The sequence below is a fragment of the Lepus europaeus genome, chromosome X, assembly GCF_033115175.1.
Source record: "Lepus europaeus isolate LE1 chromosome X, mLepTim1.pri, whole genome shotgun sequence".
Lineage (NCBI taxonomy): Eukaryota > Metazoa > Chordata > Mammalia > Lagomorpha > Leporidae > Lepus > Lepus europaeus.
This window is the reverse complement of record NC_084850.1, coordinates 61200912-61217755: the sequence shown is the minus strand read 5'-3', so window position 1 is coordinate 61217755 and position 16844 is coordinate 61200912. Positions and strand designations below refer to the sequence as shown.

Sequence of the window (16844 nt, the reverse complement as noted above, 5' to 3'; positions counted from 1 at the left end):
GCAACCGGGACAGGATCGGTGCCCCGACCGGGACTAGAACCCGGTGTGCCAGCGCCACAAGGCGGAGGATTAGCCTAGTGAGCCGCGGCGCCGGCCTACCTATTCCTTCTTGAGTCTTCTGGTACTTAGCACAGTCACCAATGTGCAGCCAGGATTCAGTGAGAATTTCTAGAATGAATGCAACACTGTATTGTAAAAACTCTACAAGGGTCCCCCGAACTCCCTTCTTTGGCACCCATTCCGCAATCCTAAGCACTCCACACTCTCTTGCTGTCCATCACAGAAATCCACCAGGATCTGCCACTATTGGCAATGGCCCAGGCTTCAGACTTCCCTCAGTATCCTACCAAAGCTTACCAGTCCTGTTTCCTAACCCACCTCGGCTTGATTTTCAGATAAATCAATGGTTCTCAAATGTTAGCATCAATCAGAATCCCCTGGAGGACATGTTAAAACACAGATTGCTGAGTCCTAGTCCTAGGAGGTGCTGATTCAGTAGGTCAGGGGTAGGGACCGAGAATTTGCATTTCTTATAACTCCCCAGGGGGCCAATGCTGTGGCACAGCAGGTTAAAGCCGGCCTGCAGTGCCGGTATCCCATATGGGTGCAGGTTCGAGTCCCTGCTGCTCCACTTCCAATCCAGCTCTTTGCTACGGCCTGGGAAAGCAGTAGAAGATGGCCCAAGTCCTTGGGCCCCTGCACCCACGTGGGAGACCCAGAAGAAGCTCCTGGCTCCTGGCTTCAGATCAGCTCAGCTCTGGCCATTGCAGTCATTTTGGGAGTGAACCAGCAGATGGAAGACTTGTCTCCTCACTCTAGCTCTACCTCTCTCTGTAATTCTTTCAAATAAATAAAATAAATCTTAAAAAAAATTTTAAAAAAGGATAACCCCCTGGATGGTACTGCTGCTGCTAGCCGAAGACTATACTTAGAAAACCACTGGACCGGCCGGCGCTGTGGCTCACTAGGCTAATCCTCCACCTGCAGCACCAGCACACCAGGTTCTAGTCCCGGTCAGGGCGCTGGATTCTGTCCCGGTTGCCCCTCTTCCAGGCCAGCTCTCTGCTGTGGCCCGGGAGTGCAGTGGAGGATGGCCCAAGTGCTTGGGCCCTGCACCCCATGGGAGACCAGGAGAAGCACCTGGCTCCTGGCTTCGGATCAGCAAGATGCGCCGGCTGCGGCGGCCATTGGAGGGTGAACCAACGGCAAAAAGGAAGACCTTTCTCTCTCTGTCTCTCTCTCACTGTCCACTTTGCCTGTCAAAAAAAAAAGAAGGAAAAAGAAAACCACTGGAACAAGCCAGTGAAAAACCAGGGCAGCAGGGGATAATGCACAAGGGAATCCTTAGTTCATCTTCACTGGGTCCCTTATCTGAGTTTCTAGTTCCCTTGACACTGTATGGATTTGGTTAATCCCAGATCATTTCGCTTCTGTTTCTCCTTGTCTTCCTCCTTCAACTTTCTTTTTTTAAAGATTTATTTATTTATTTGAAAGGCAGAGTTACAGAGAGGCAGAGACAGAGAAGTCTTCCATCCTCTGGCTCACTCCCCAGTTGACTGCGATGGCCGGAGCTGCGCCGATCCGAAGCCAGGAGCCAGGAGTTTCTTCCAGGTCTCCCACGTGGGTGCAGGGGCCCAAGGACTTGGGCTATTTGCTACTGCTTTCCCAGGCTATAGCAGAGAGCTGGATTGGAAGCAGAGCAGCCAGGTCTCGAACCAGTGCCCATATGGGATGCCGGCACTGCCAGCAGTGGACTTACCACAGTGCCGGTCCCTCTCCTTCAACTTTCTGATCTTGCTTTTCAGATTGTTCTCAGGGCTTCTCCTCTTGAGACTAACTCTTCTGTCTTTCTCTTTTCTCCTTTCATAAAGCTACAGTTTTCGGGACAAAGCCATTTCCTGAGCTCTGAGCTCCGACTCACTGCCCTCTTCTCCCTCCCTGTCCCCTCATGGCATGCCTATACAGCGGTAGTGTCTATCTAGTAATCAGAATGAGCTTTCCAAAGCTTGGCTGCAATCAAGGCCCACTCCCATCTAGCGGGGGTAGCCATTTCCCCTCTCAGGCCGGGGAGTCTGGCTCCACAAACAATATAGCCTGCTAATGCCAGTCACCTGCTGGCCCCAGGAAGTTGCAGCTTGCTCCCGCTTCCTTATGGACAGTGGAAATACTGAAAATGCCTCATTTACACACTTCCGGCCATGCCTTCAGTCAACAAACATGGATTGAACACCTGCCAGACACTGTGCTGGGCCCAGGGGACCTGGCAGGGACATATTAGACATGAACACATATTCACAGCAGTGTCTAAACATTCAAAATACCTCAGCTTATAGAAAGGGGGTCTTTTGCCCCCATTCATCTGTGGGGATAGACACTTAAGGAAGAAAACCCAACAGCTGACTGCTTATGAGTCCTCGGGTCTCCTCAGACCCCCACCCCTACCCTCTGTCATCCCTGGGCCTGGAGAGGTAACCCAGGACCAAAGAGTAGACACACGGATCTAAGGAGTTTCCACACCTCTTTGTTGAAATAAGTGTTATAATTTATACCTCCCAGTCATTGGCCCACTGTGTCGAGTAAGGCAAGAGATGTAAAGTACAAAACACTAAGCTAAGCCCTCTTTACACACACACACACATACACACACTGAAATACACACATGGACATGTAACACACAAAACTGGCATACAGACCTTTACAGACATATCAACACATACCAAACACGCACACACAAACACAGGGAAAAGGAGAGGCCCAAAGACCCCCCAACCCACTCCACCCCATCCCCACCCCCAAGCCGGCAGAGGTTTGCAGGCGCCGGTGGCAGGTCTTGTAGGAATCAGAAGGTTGCAGGAGACTTGAATTACATACCTGGTTCTATCTACAATGTCCGGCGTTTTGGATCAGAAAGCCTCGGCGAGGTTCCGGGAGTCTTTTGAGACAGGCAGGCTGAGTCGGGGCACACAGGCTGGACATCAAGGATTCCATGCTCAGGTGCCCTCAGCGCTGGCCAGAAACATGGATCCAGGGTCCTCGAGGAGCGCTAGGCTGGAGGGTTCAGAGCACGGGAGTTGGGAAGGCAGGCAGGGATTCCTGGGGAGCCCCACAGCCCACCGGTACCCAGTGGCTTAGCCCTCCCGGCAGCAATTCTCAGCTCTGGCTCCCAAATGTAGGCTTCTGCCCCCAGTACCCAAACCCCACGTCCAGATCACAGCCAGTGGCCTCAGGCCCTTTCCTGTCAGCCATGCCCCACCTTTGCACGGGAAGAGCTGTTTCCCTGCCAGATGCCAGCCAATCACTTGGAATCCCCGCCCCCATCCGGGTGGGGCCAAACCTCACAGAGGTTCCTCATATTTAGCCCTGGCGCCTAGTGTTGTCTGTCGTCGTTGTTGCCACCCTAATCCAGGCCCCGGCCCCTCCCCCAGGCCCTGACCAGTTTCAGAGACTCCAGCTGCCCCCCTTTGCCACCGCCATCTGCCCTGCGGTCTTGTGCCATCTGTCTCACAAAACTTCCCTGTTTTGGTCCCTGACTGTGCCAGGCCTCTCTCTTCAGGCCACCGCTGGGTATCCAGAACAGTGATGGATCAAAATGGACAACCTTTAGCTCTTCTTTTTTTAAAGGCATTTATTTGAAAGAGCTAAAGAGAGAGAGGGAGAGATGAGAGAGAGAGAGAGAGAGAGAATCTTCCATCTACTGGTATAATGCCCAGATGGCTGCAATGGCTGGGGCTGAGCCAGGCTGAAGCCAGGAACCCAGAACTCCATCCACATTTCCCACAGGGGTGCCAGGGCCCAAGCACTTGGGCCATCCTCCACTGCCTTCCCAGGTGCATTAGCAGGAATCTAGATCAGAAGTGAAGCAGGAGCCGGCACTGTGGCATAGCAGGTAAAGCCGCCTCCTGTAGTGCCGGCATCCCATGTGGATGCCGGTTCAAGTCCCAGCTGCTCCACTTCGGATCCAGCTCTCTGCTATGGCCTGGGGAAGCAGTAGAAGATGACCCAAGTCCTTGGGCCCCTGTACCCACGTGGGAGACTCAGAAGAAGCTCCTGGCCCCTGGCTTTGGATCGGCACAGCTCCAGCCATTGTGGCCACCTAGGAGTGAACCAGTGGATGGAAGACCTCTCTTTCTCTCTGCCTTTCAAATAAATAAACAAATCTTTAAAAAAAAGAAGAAGAAGTGAAGCAGCAGCGAGTACTCTAACCAGCACTCATATGGGATGCTGGTTGCAGGTGGCAGCTTAACCTGCTGTGCCACAATGCCGGCCCCAGGGGGCACCATCTGAGTACTTGGCTATAAGGACTATCCCTACTGCTAACCCATCATGGCATCTCTCCCTTCTTTCTGTATGCTCCCTCCCCTCCCCCCATCTGAATCTTCTGTCTCCTGTTTAGGAAACTCTTTGCTGAGTACCTCCTGGATGCCAGGCTCCACCCTGGGCACTGAGCATATATTTTGCAGAGACCTTGTTCTCAAGGCACCCTGGGTAAGTGAAGAACTAGTTAGAGTGTGACAAGCACTGTCTGGCAGGTGGACTCAGGGGCCAAGGAAGCACTGCTTGAAGCCATTCCATTGCCTTGCCTCTCCTCTGAGGCCCGACCCTTCTCCCCATCTCTCCCTGGTTCCTACTTTTCTTTTTCCCTCTGCTTTGCCTCCTTCCTCAGCAGCTCCTGCCATGAGCCTCTGGGGAGTGTCATCTTGCATCCAGCTTTCCCACATAGGCCTGCCACCTCTCCCCATGCCAGGTCCCTGTCTGAGGCCTGGCCTTTTGAGGAGTGGAGTGTCCCCGCCCGCTGAGCCCTGGGGCATGCCAAATCCAAGGCAATTCTCCAGTCACAGGCAGCTAGCAAGGGGCCAATCCCGGCAGAGAGGGGAGGGTGTCAGGGCTGGGGAGGTGGAGAGATGTGGAGAGTAAGGGACTGTGGTTGGCCAGAAGGAAAAGGAGGGCAGGCACAATCCCTGCCTTCTGAGGTTCTCTCCTCTGCTGCGCGCTGTCCGCTGCCTTGTCCCGGCCTGAATTCATGTTAAGGGGAAATCTTAGCGACTCCAGGCTACCTCCCATCACCTGCCCCTCCATCCGGCTCAACAGAGCTGGGGACTCCCCATGAGCCCTGGCTCTAGGAGAGGTGGGTAGCCTGAGCCTCTGCTCTCATTGAGCATCTAAAGCTGGGTGGAAGAGAGGAGGCATAGATTCTGTTTGTATTAAATACCCAGTGGTGGTGAGCTCAGCTCCATGAAATTATAGTCCACGGCACTGGAGGCTTGGGAATCCAGGGGCAAAAGGGACATCTCCCGACCCCTGGCCTGGGACTCCACATGTCACAGCTCAGTTGCCGGCCGCACTGCGGCTGGCCCCCAGCTGCCCCTTTCTAAGCTCCACTGTGGAGCTGCAGGTGCTGCAGCCCCCTCCCCCTGTCCCCTGCCTGGCCCTGGCTTCAGCAATGTTCTCAGGCCATGGATGGGGTGGGGAGGGGACACAGTGGAGCACTGAGACTCCAGTGTCCAGCTCTCCCATCCAACCACCCCGGGATCTCAATGGAATGGATGAGAGGGTACAGGGGGCTAGGAGCAGGGGAGGAGGACCACAGAGCTCAGCCACCGAACTGAGAGCCAGAGGGGGGAGGGGCAGGGGCTCCCTTCCAGCCTTCAGGGTCTGGAGACTCAGGGATGTAAAGGAGAGCAGGGGGGTGTGACAATTCAGCAGAGGTCGGGACGTACCATGGAGCCTAGTGGTGGGGGGGGCAAAGGACTTGGTCACCGAGGGGAGCCCCCGCCCCCCTTCACAGAGGCCTGTGGCTGGGGTTGCACGGAGAATTGGAACTGGGCTCGCTGTAGGGAGACGGCGGCACGTTAAATCCACCCCCTCCTCATACCCTACTTCCGAGGGGGTGGGCGATAGAGGCGAGGTTGGGGCTGGAGCAGCGGTGAGGGGGCCCCTCCCTTGCACCTCCCCCCACCGGACTTGGTCGCGCCCGAAGTGTAACACTTTCTCTTTGTCGGAGGAGCTCCTCTGTTTCCTGTGCAGTAGCTCCCGTTGCGGCGGCGCCCGTGGCAGCCCTGGCGGACGCAGGAGCGATGGCAGCGACCGATATAGCTCGCCAGGTGGTGAGTGCGGGGCTTTGGTGTCAGCGTCAGGGCCGGGAGCCTGGGGAGGGTCGAGCAGACCTGGCCACCTCCACCGCCACGGAGAGGAGGGCATTGGGTAGCATCTGAGAGCCGCGGTACGGCGGGACTTCTGCTCCAGGGGTCAATGTCTCAGTCCCCCTAGCCGGTCCGGGGAAACGGTGGTGGCGGGCTGCCGGGGCTGGTGGCCACAGCCTACGGGCCGGCGGCTGAACTTGCATTGCCGGAGTGCTGCAGTCAACGCCGCCACCTCCCTCGCAGCAGCTGCAGCCCAGCCGCTGGGGCGTTGCCGAATGAATGGCCGCACGAGCTGCCTAGTGCTCCCGGGGCCCTGGCACCCTGGCCTTGCCGCTCTCCTTCGCACAGCTGCCGGCCGGGACCCGGGTCTGTTCAGGAAGAGGGACGCAGGACTGGGGCTGGCCTGGGGCCGAAAGCGGTGAGTGGCGAGGGGGGCGGGGAGGTGACTGGCTGGGGTAGGGTTTCTCCATATGCATTGCATATGTGACTGCGTCTGTGTGTATCAGTGTATGCGCGTATCTGTGCACGCGCGCGCGCGCACTTCTGCCTGTCGGGGCGGCCGGGTGACCCCAGATGAATCTGCCTGTGAGAGTGTGCTCACCTCTGATGTATGTCCATGTGTCCCAATGCCTCTCTGTCTGCTCGTGCTGTGTGCCCCTGGGTGCGTGTTTGCGGGGTGCAGTTCGCGGGCCTATTGCGTATTTGGCGTATTCCGGAGCGGGCCTCTGGGGGTCTGTCCCGAGTGCATGTGTAACTCGACTGGGCTTGTGAGCCAAAACCTGGGGAGCTGGCTTCCTTCCACGGGGACTCGGGAAAATAAGTGTGAGACTTGCAGAAGCGCCGCTGTCTCTCTTTTTGTTGGCGACCAACTCTGGAAAAAACATCTTCATTTACAAAACTGAAGTTTTCCAGGCTGGGTTATGCAGGGAAATCATACTGAAATGACCTGAGGCTCCATGGTGGTTTTTTTTTTTTTTTTTTTTTGAAAGGGAGGAGGTGATTCCATTTGAGGGGAAACCTAGCTTTTCTTTCCATTCTTGAGCACCTGGCATTCTAAGAAGCCCACCTACACTGAGGTGAGGAGAGTGAGGTAGAGCTGGTCAGATCCCAGGACCCCAGATATTGCTAGATGAAAATCTCCAAACCACACAAAAACTATTTTAAAACCTTGTAGCTTACTTGTTTAGGGAAATCGTCCATCCAGTGCAATTCTAGTGCAAAACAAAACAAAATAAAGAAAACACACCCACCTCTAGGTATTTGTTGTAATGGAAATGGATTTGTTTTAAAAATCTGGATCCAGAATCTGATAGTATTTCCTCTACAGAGGATCTGTTGATCTATTTGATCTTCTTGTCCCAGTTTGGAAGGGGCAGGGTCGTTTCTTGGAATCTCCCCCCCCCCCTCCCCACACACACACCTCAACACGGCTTTCTATGTAGTCATGATGTGGGAGAACCAGGCGTCGATAGGAGACAATGGTGTGTGATGATGGAATTTGAGAGAATTCTCTTCCCCCAAGACGGACACTGTACTACTTCTTGCTTTCATGTTTCGAGGCCTCTGGGAGTGATTTGCTAATCCTCGTTGCCTGTATTTGAGAGCTTGCATAGCTGAAGTAGAAGGGCAGTCGCCTGGATTACACTCAGTCCATGTTTAGTGACCAAAAATGACATGAATGATTTTTCTTGTCAGCTAATGAATTTGCATCGAGCTGTCCATACTCTCCCCTTGCCTGGATTAGGTCTGCAGGCAGTTGTTGCAAGGGGGAACATTCCAGAAGGTTGTGTTTCATCTCAGGCACAACTCTGGCAATCCCAGGTCCCCTTTGTTCTGCAGAAGAGGGCTCTAGGGTGGGTTAGGGCCACTTGGTTTTCTTGGCATGGCTCCAGTTTGCTCTGGCTGGCCTTGCCGTTCTGTGTGATGAAGAACATAATTGTACACCAGACTCTGAAGCTGGAGGAGCAGCCCAAGCGCTTGAGACCTTGTTATCGTGATAAATGGGTTTCTGGGAAAACTGACGTCACTCTCCGTGCCCCCTCCCCCCATCCAGGGAAGCTCTTGTTTATGTGTCATTTGTCTCTCTGCTCTCTTTTGTGCCTGCAAGTAATTGTAATTCACCAAAGGAAGATGGAATTAACTCAAGAGACCTTGGCTGGGTGGTTGCTGCTGGTTTCTTGCAAGGAACATTTGTCCAGGGTTTGGGAAGAGAAGACTAGAGAAGAAACCTGAGTGTGGCTAGCATAGGAGCTATTTGTAATGAGGTCTGAGACATGTTGTCATGTTGAGTCGCACCCTGGTGTAGATGGGAGATGTCCTTCCCAGGGTCAGGTGAGGGTCACTGTGGCTAAACACCCTTAGTGCCTAAAACAGGCCTTAGAGTTTTTGGGTAAGGTCTACATTTGGACATGGATACAACTTGGAAATTAGGTATATAATATAAGGATACTTCAAAAAGTTCATGGAAAATGGAATTCAAAGTTGTTTATTTTGGTGCAAAACCTTTTTGAAATTCATGCATACCAGGGGGGGTCTTCAAAAAGTTCATAAAAATGTGTATTTTGAAAAAACTGTATATGGTTTTTGAAATTTTTCACACCAAAATTTTTTTCCCATGAACTTTGAGGTGCTCTGGTAACAATTCCATCCCATTTGAATGAAAATCATCAAGGATTCTGTCTACCAACACTGTTTCTCCACTGTGTCCATGACTGATAGGTGTCCAGCACTAAACTAACCCATGACAACTATACAAAAAAAAAAAAAGGTAGTAGACACGATTCATGGCTTTTAAGCTCACAGCTTAGTTGGAGAGACAAATTGTGGACACTGAAATAATCAGAAAAGTATAGACGATCCTTAGGATGCTCCACTGCACCCCCTTGCCTGCAAGATGCTGAGGGCTGCTATTAATATTCTCTGGAAAGGTTACCGACTTGCTTATGGCTCTTACACTGCGCTGTTTCTTTCAATGCTGCATTTTGGAGCCCAGGCTATATGTAAGTGCTGGCCCACAGGGAGAAGATTTTGTTGATTTTGGCTTGACTGTAACCTACAATGTGAACAATGATGCTTTTTCCTGTGGCAATTTAGGTAATGGCTGTTCTCCCTAATAAAAGACCGGGTGGAGGCCCCGTGTGCCCTAGAAAGTTTGGCCTGGGGCCAGTGTCCCAGGCCAACTGCTTACAAGTGGGGCAAAGATTGTTACTGCAAGCTGCTCTTGTTATCAAATAGCCATTACCCTTTGATTCCCCTCGCCGTTCCCTGCCTCAGCCATGCCTACCCCTGCACATGAAAGGTAATCCTATACTGCACGCAGAGAAAACAAAACCTCCATGTTCACCCATGGGTCTACTGGAGATTCAGTTCTGAAGAAAATTTACCTGGCTCCAAATACAAAAAAAAAAAAAAAATGAGGATAGATGGGCAATCATTACACTATTTTTCAACTTTCCTGTGTGTCAGAGTTTTCAACATAAAAAGTTAGGAGAGAATTAAATATTCCCCAAACACACATGTCTCCTTTTTCTTTTTTCAAGAAGTTTACAATCTAGCAGTGGAGACTGACCCAAATGACTATCCAATTATCATTGTAATAAGTGCCACACAGGCAGAGACTGCCTGCCACGAGATGTCATTACAAGGGACCTACTCCAGCAGTGGATGGGGACATGGGTGACAGAAAGGCTTCCTGAGAGCTTCGGATGAGGGAGATCTCACCTCTTCTCCTGGGCTGGGAACATTTCATTTGTTAATTTACCAGCTTTTATTTTCATTCATCCATTCATTGTCTTTATTGGGCACGAATTCCGCCAGGCCCTGTGCCAGGTGCTGGGGATGTCGTGGTGGCCAAGGCACGCAGGAACTCTGCCCTCTCAGAGCTTCCAGATGAGAGGCAGGAACAAGCCGTGTTTCCTTTTCACATCCTAAATCCTGCAAATGTGGTAGTGGTTTCCTTATTACAAAACTGCATCACAGCGGAATGATTTGCCTGCATAGGAGAATGAGATTTTGATCCGTAGTCATGTGCACAACATTGGCTTTGTGGAGTCTCTGCTGTCAATTTTCTATTAATTACGAGCTTTGTTACGCAGCTCGTCCCTCCCTTTGTGTGCTAGAAGGGAGCAAACCCATTGCACTAGACTGAGCAAAACTAATTAGGAAGATAAGTCCCCTGGAAAAAGGTATTCCAAAAGTAAATAGGACTGATTTCTGAACTTGCCTGGGTTTCTAGAGTCTCAGAGCCACGGTTTAGCATTAGCATGAACCATTGAGAAAGACTTTGAGTTGCATGTTGTGGGATGGGGGCGCGGGGAGGGGAAAAAGAGAGAAAACTGCAGATCTATGGAACATGTGTCTCTCCGCTATCTCAAAATGCTTCCATCTGTATGATTTCATTTTTCCCAACAGCTTCCTGGACAAGTCTTATTGTTCTCTTCATTTTATGGCTGCAGGGAGACCAAGTGACTTAGTCCAAAGCGGATGAAGCACTGAAACACCTACCAGATGACACTGATTCCTTTTTTTTTTTTTCAAATGATGTTTCTAAGAAACTAAAATCCTGCCCTGCCCCCTTCTCCCTCTTCTGATTGTGTTTCTCCCTTCCCTGCTGCCCAGCGCCCTCATAGGGATCAGAGAAGAGTATACTTGGGGGATTTGAAGACCGATGTTAAAAAGATTCTCAGCTTCAATCCAAGATAGCACAGTCACGGGTTGTGTGGGTTTTCTTTTTTTTTTTTTTCCTCTCCATATTGCTTTAAATAAAAATCTTGGAGCCACCAGCCATGTAACGATGGGTTATTTTAAGTAACAACTGGAGGGGGGGTGCAGAATAAATGAGAAAGACAGACCCTTCCTCCTGAGTTTGGCAGGAGGCGGCCTGTGCTGCGGGCATTGGAAATCGTGGGCTTCTCGGCACCCCGCACATGCTCAGGAGGGTGAGAAAATAATGTTACCCCCTTCTCCGGTGTCTGTTCATTAGAGGCAGCCATCTGCCGAACCACACAGTGGGCTCTCAGCTGGCCTGGGAGTCACTTCAGGTGCCTGGGGGCGGGGAGGGTGGGGATTTGCAGGCCTTCTCAGGGATAGGCCTCAGGGCTCAGCTTTCCCTTGCTAGGGCCCTCTCTGACCCCTCACGAAGGCCCTGGGGTAACAGGAGCAGAACTGTGCTTTCGCAGCCCTGATGAGGTGTGAGGTGGTGTTCGGTTTCCTTTCACAGCAGAGGCCCCTAGCCCTGAACACTGGCGCTGAGGCAGGAACTAGGGTTTTTTTTTTAAGCTCCCCATTAAACGAGACCAGATGGAGGCAGAGGCAAATTCACACTCCCCAGAGGGCAGTTGGGCATTCACCCAGAGGCCTGTGGGTAAACCTTTGCTTTTCTTTTTCTTTCTTTTCCTTCCTTCCTTTCTTCTTGTTTCTTTGCCTTTTCTTTAACAGATTGGACGTAACAAAGGCTAGAACACCCAGGAAACTGTTGAGATCGCCTGGCTTGAAGGCGATTTGTCTGGCTTTTGTGGGAAAGTTAACCAGTCCTGATCACCAGTTGCCCTGCTCTGAGGTGGAGATCATTTACCTGGACTCGGGCTTGTGGCATTAGGTAGGGGCTCCCAGCTCTGGGGCTCTTGAGCGGAGCTGGCAATTGGCCAGGCTGAGGCTTGGGCCAGAATCAGAAGAGGAGGGAAATGGGAAAGAAAAGGGGTGGGGGGGAATAAGGAGAAAGGAGCACAGGCCCTTTGTGGCGTCCACTGCCTCAGTTGCCCTCTGTGGGCCAGAGCCTCTTGGTGAGCCCACGGGCTTCTGCGTCGCGTTGCCTGAACCTTCTGCTGACCGGCATCAAGGGCGATGTTCCAGAACTTCAGCAGCGTGGAGAGCTGCTTGTGCCTCTTGAGTCAGCGTTTCCATTTAAGTGTGGCGTTCTGCTTGACAGGGGCCTGGATCCCAGCGCCGCTCCTCGCCACTCAATCACTCGGACTCGGGACAAGTCACTTCCTCTCTCCGGGTCTCTGTTTCCCTTTTTGCAAAAAGAGCCTATTGGATGAGGTGATCCTTCTGGGCGTGTCCAGCCCTTAGCATTGTATGGTTCTTCTGTTTCCTTGTCTTCCAGCCTAGTTTCTTTTAGGCCTTTGCCTGCTTCTGCTTCCAAATGAGGTGGCAGACTGGAACTCCACCCCTTCCCTGCTCTGACTCCTTGAGCTGGGTGGGGAGAGAGTTGGCGAGAAGGCCGCTGTCTGCTTTCCACTCAGCAGGGGCTCTGTAAGTGGAGTAGAAACAGTACTCCAGCTCTCTCTGTCCGGGCAGGTGTGGATCGCTAGTGTCTTCCTATGAAGGTACATGACAGCTCAGTGTTCGTCGATTGAATCCCATTTTCAATGCACCAGGAGAGCTGGCTAGTTAATGGAATCCTACTGTGAATCCTTTTCTAGAATGAAAAACCACTCTGGAATTTATCTCTCTGTGTGTATTTGTGTGTGTGTGTGTATTTGAAGGGTTGCTGTGTTTTTTTCTTTTGATTTATTTATTCATTTGAAAGGCAGAGTTACAGAGGGAGAGACAGAGACAGAGATCTTCCATGTGCTGCTTCACTCCCCAAATGGCTGCAACGGCCAGGGCTGGGCCAGGCTGAAGCCAGGAGCCTGGAGCCCCATCCAAGGCCTTGGGCCTTCCTCTGCTGCTTTCCCAGGCACATTAGCAGGGAGCTGGGTTGGAAGTGGGGCATCTGGGAGTGGAGCAGCACTCGAACCGGTGCCCATATGGGATGCCAGCACTGCAGACAGCAGTTTAACCCACTATGCAACAGCACCGGCCTCTTACCTTGTACATCAGAGTTTCTTCTATTGGATTTGCCAAAAATGGCCCTTCCACCCTCTCCCTGTGTGATAGGGTGGTCTCCTTTGTGCTTCCTAGGGTCCCCACGCTGCTCCTCCACTGAGAAACATTCTCGACAGTGCTTAAGGGCACTGCCAGCTTTTGCAAGGCGTATTTCTTCTTGGGACCACCTCCAGATTTCTCTCGGCCAGCACAGGGCGTTAGTACTACTGTCAGTTTCTCTAGCCCTGGCATAATGAGCATGAGGGAAATCCTCATATCTGACGTGCTGGGTAAATTGGAAGTGTTGTTTTATGCTTTTTTTTTTAAAACCTCTGAGAAGTTGACAGGGCTTTTGTGGTTCATATACCTGATGAAACGATGGCTTCCATTCCCTTGACAACATTGGAGGCAGCACACTGGGCTATGAGCCTCCTGATATCAGCTCAAGACTTTTAGCTGCCTATTTCATTATATGTGATTTTGACTTCTGGTTCGCATGAATCTTTGTAATTTTAAGTGATATTCGTTATGCATATTATATGCAATAAGAAGTTAGAATGAGAATAGGGTTTTATTGTACTATTAGTAAAGTAAATATCTTACATACATTAAAACTGCCCAAAAGCTGAATGCTCTGATTAACCAAATTTTCTGGCTATCTGTGAAGGAAGCACCTTTTCTGAGTGTAGTTTGGGGTTTTTCTAAAACGTCTGAGGTCACTCTCCTGCCTAGCAACATGTCACCGTAGAATCTTAAAAAAAAAAAAAAAAAACTTTTTCCTAATTATAAAATTGAAATATGCCTATTGAAGAAAATTTGGAAAACACAGAAAAGCAACATCACTGACAGCCCTTCTACTCCAAAGTAACCAATGTCATAATTTTGGTGTCTCTTCTTCCACTCTTTTTAAAAAGTGTGAGTCGACTTTCCCACCATCATCCAGATGATGCTCTAAGGTGTGCTGGTTTTCTGTTGCATTTTGCCTATCAATATTCAGTGAGTATTTCCTCATGTCATTAGGTTTTCTTAGAAAACTTTTTTGTCAGCTACTTAATAGTCCACTGGGCATCATTGGTTCATCACTGAACTGATGAACTGGCTTTGGCAGTCGTGGCGATTTGCAGGCTCTCACAGAGATTCAGTATTAGGTGGGGGGAGAGTCGGAGAGAAGGCCAGGGGAGAAAGTTTCCTCAGAGCTCGTCATCAGCAATGAGTTCCAAACTTTTTGCTGTCCTCCTTCAGAATAGCAGCTATTAACTCAGTCACCCTGGCTTGAAATGGGGACCCGAGAGTCTCCGTGGACACAAACGTACCCTCAGTTCCCAGAGGCCTCACATGCTGTTTGCTTACTCCACCACTGAGGTCGGAGGAGGTGCAGGGAACCTGGGGGGGGTACTCGGGTGCTTATGGATTTCTTTATTTTCAGAAGAACAGCAGTGGGAGGGAGATGCACAGCTGCAGGCACCATAACTCGCGCTTCGTAACAGGAACCTTACGAACATTCAATTAAAAACCCAAATCGGTGTGTCTTGGGGGAGGAGGAGGAAGAGCAAAAGAGCAGTGTTTTCTGCCCGTGACATGAGATGTGGTATAACGTATTGCAAAACCGCAGGTGACTGCAGAGGAGGGGAAAACAGGAAGTGTGACTGGGGCGGGCCGTGGGCGCTGTCCCAGTTCTCAGGAGCACTCTTTCATGTTGCCTGCCTTTCAGCGCCTCTCAGGCTCTCTGCATCCTAATTATCCCCTCTGCAAAGCCGAACGAAGGCTCTCTTTTCTGCTATTAAAAATCTTTTTAAATTACACAGGTAATACGTGAGTACTTGCACGCTATAAAAGAGTCCGACAATACGGCAGCAGCCTGCCTGCCCCTCTGACTGGGCCCCTCGTTCCATTCCCCCACCAGAGATAGCCACATTTCTTGGGTTGCGGAGTATCTTCGCAATCCTCTATCACATCACATTCCTTGTAAATACACATATACAGGGTTTTGTGTGTGTAAGGGCTCATATATGGTGCTTGTTCTGCAACCTGTTTTCTGCCTTATCATGTGTCTTGGAAAGATTCACATCAACACATGTAGAACCACCATTTTTCCTTCTAGTGGCTGCAGAACATTCCAGAATAAGCATGTGCCATGATGTAGTTAAATATCTTCCTGCTTTTGGACATTTAGGGTTTTGTTTTTTCTAGTTTTCCTGTACTATAAACAACACTGTAATGAATTTCCTTGTGCATAGGTCTTTGGCCAGATTTGTGCATTCCTGCAGGTAAATTCTGAGAGGAGGTTGCAGGGTTATGGGTGGTGTGCAATTTACAATTTTGGCGACTGATCTTTCTGGCATCTTAGTTCAAGTCTTGAACCTGGCATCAACTGCTACTCAAGATGACAGCTTGAGGTTTTAGTGTCAGACATGCTGGGCCAAGCTGCCGGTTCCATCTCCTCTTGGGTACACTGTAGTCAAGGAACCATTCAATTAACTGCAATCAAAGTAATCAGGTTCTCAATCAATCAGACCACCTTAAGGAGAAAGAGGAAAGAGATAAGAAATCAGCGGCTTAGGGAGGAGGAAAGAAACTTCAGAGGTCTTCCTGGGGTCAGTTTACATTCAGCCCAATGTTTTGTCCTTTCTACCCCGCTACACATTCAGCTTTGAACAATGAGGACTGATACTCATAATGAAGACCTTGGTATCTTACAAGATTCTTCAAAGCAAGAGTTCATGCTCGCTAGACAGGATTTTCTAAAGCAGGAACTACACAGATACAATATTGAAGTTCTCTTTTTTTTTAAGGGTTTATTTATCTATTTGAAAGTCAGGGTTACACAGAGAGAAGAAAGGCAGAGAGAACCATCCGATGGTTCACTCCCCAGTTGGCCACAATGGTTGGAGCTATGCCGATCCAAGGCCAGGAGCCAGGAGCTTCCTCTGGGTCTCCCACACAGGTGCAGGGGCCCATGGACTTGGGCCATCTTCTGCTGCTTTCCCAGGGCATAGCAGAGAGCTGGATCAGAAGTGGAGCAGCCAGAACTCAAACTCAAAATGCTGGCAGCTTAACCCACTAAGCCAACACCAGTCCCCAAAGTTTTCTTTTCTTTTTTTTTTTTTACAGGCAGAGTGGATAGTGAGAGAGACAGAGAGAAAGGTCTTCCTTTTTGCCGTTGGTTCACCCTCCAATGGCCACTGCGGTCGGTGCATCGTGCTGATCCGAAGCCAGGAGCCAGGTGCTTCTCCTGGTCTCCCATGCAGGTGCAGGGCCCAAGCACTTGGGCCATCCTCCACTGCCTTCCCGGGCCATAGCAGAAAGCTGGCCTGGAAGAGGGGTAACCGGGATAGAATCCGGCGCCCCAACCGGGACTAGAACCCGGTGTGCTGGCGCCGCAAGGCGGAGGATTAGCCTGTTAAGCCACGGCACCGGCCAACCAAAGTTTTCTTAACCACAGAGACTGAGACAAAAAGTTTGCTGCTCAAATCTTGAGAAGCAAGAAAAATATATTAACTAGTCCCATGCCCCTTTCTTTGTCCACAACATCTTCAGTTAATTTTGGTATAGTGGGTACTAAGTAAAAGATACAGAAGAAGTAAGGATTCTCAGGGTCATCAGTGACCTTCACCAAATCCAAATCAATGGCCATTTCTCTGCAATCCTTCTTTGTTTTAAAAAAGATTGATTTATTTATTTGAAAGCTAGAGCAGTAGAGAAAGGCAGACACACACACACACACACACAGGTCTCTTCCGTCCTCTGGTTCACTCCCCAAATGGCCATGCCAGCCAGGTCTGGGGCAAGCTATGAACTCCATTTAGGTCTCCCACGTGGGCGGCAGGGGCCTTGTCTCTGCAATTGTTCTTTCCCTTTGACTTCTGATGAGGGAGAACTGTTGGATCCTCTCTTTAC

General features: G+C 50.6%; 1 protein-coding gene across 7 annotated transcripts in view; it reads left to right on the top strand.

Moving 5' to 3' along the window:
• Positions 1–6004: 6004 nt before the first annotated feature.
• The window catches only part of SEPTIN6 (septin 6), an 83971-nt gene continuing 73131 nt past the window's right edge, over positions 6005–16844 (top strand). For all 7 annotated transcript variants that reach the window (XM_062182932.1, XM_062182935.1, XM_062182933.1 and 4 more), the window contains exon 1: positions 6005–6104. In XM_062182932.1, the coding sequence (XP_062038916.1) occupies positions 6075–6104 (30 nt within the window). In that variant the 5' untranslated portion in view covers positions 6005–6074. The remainder of the gene's footprint in view (positions 6105–16844) is intronic.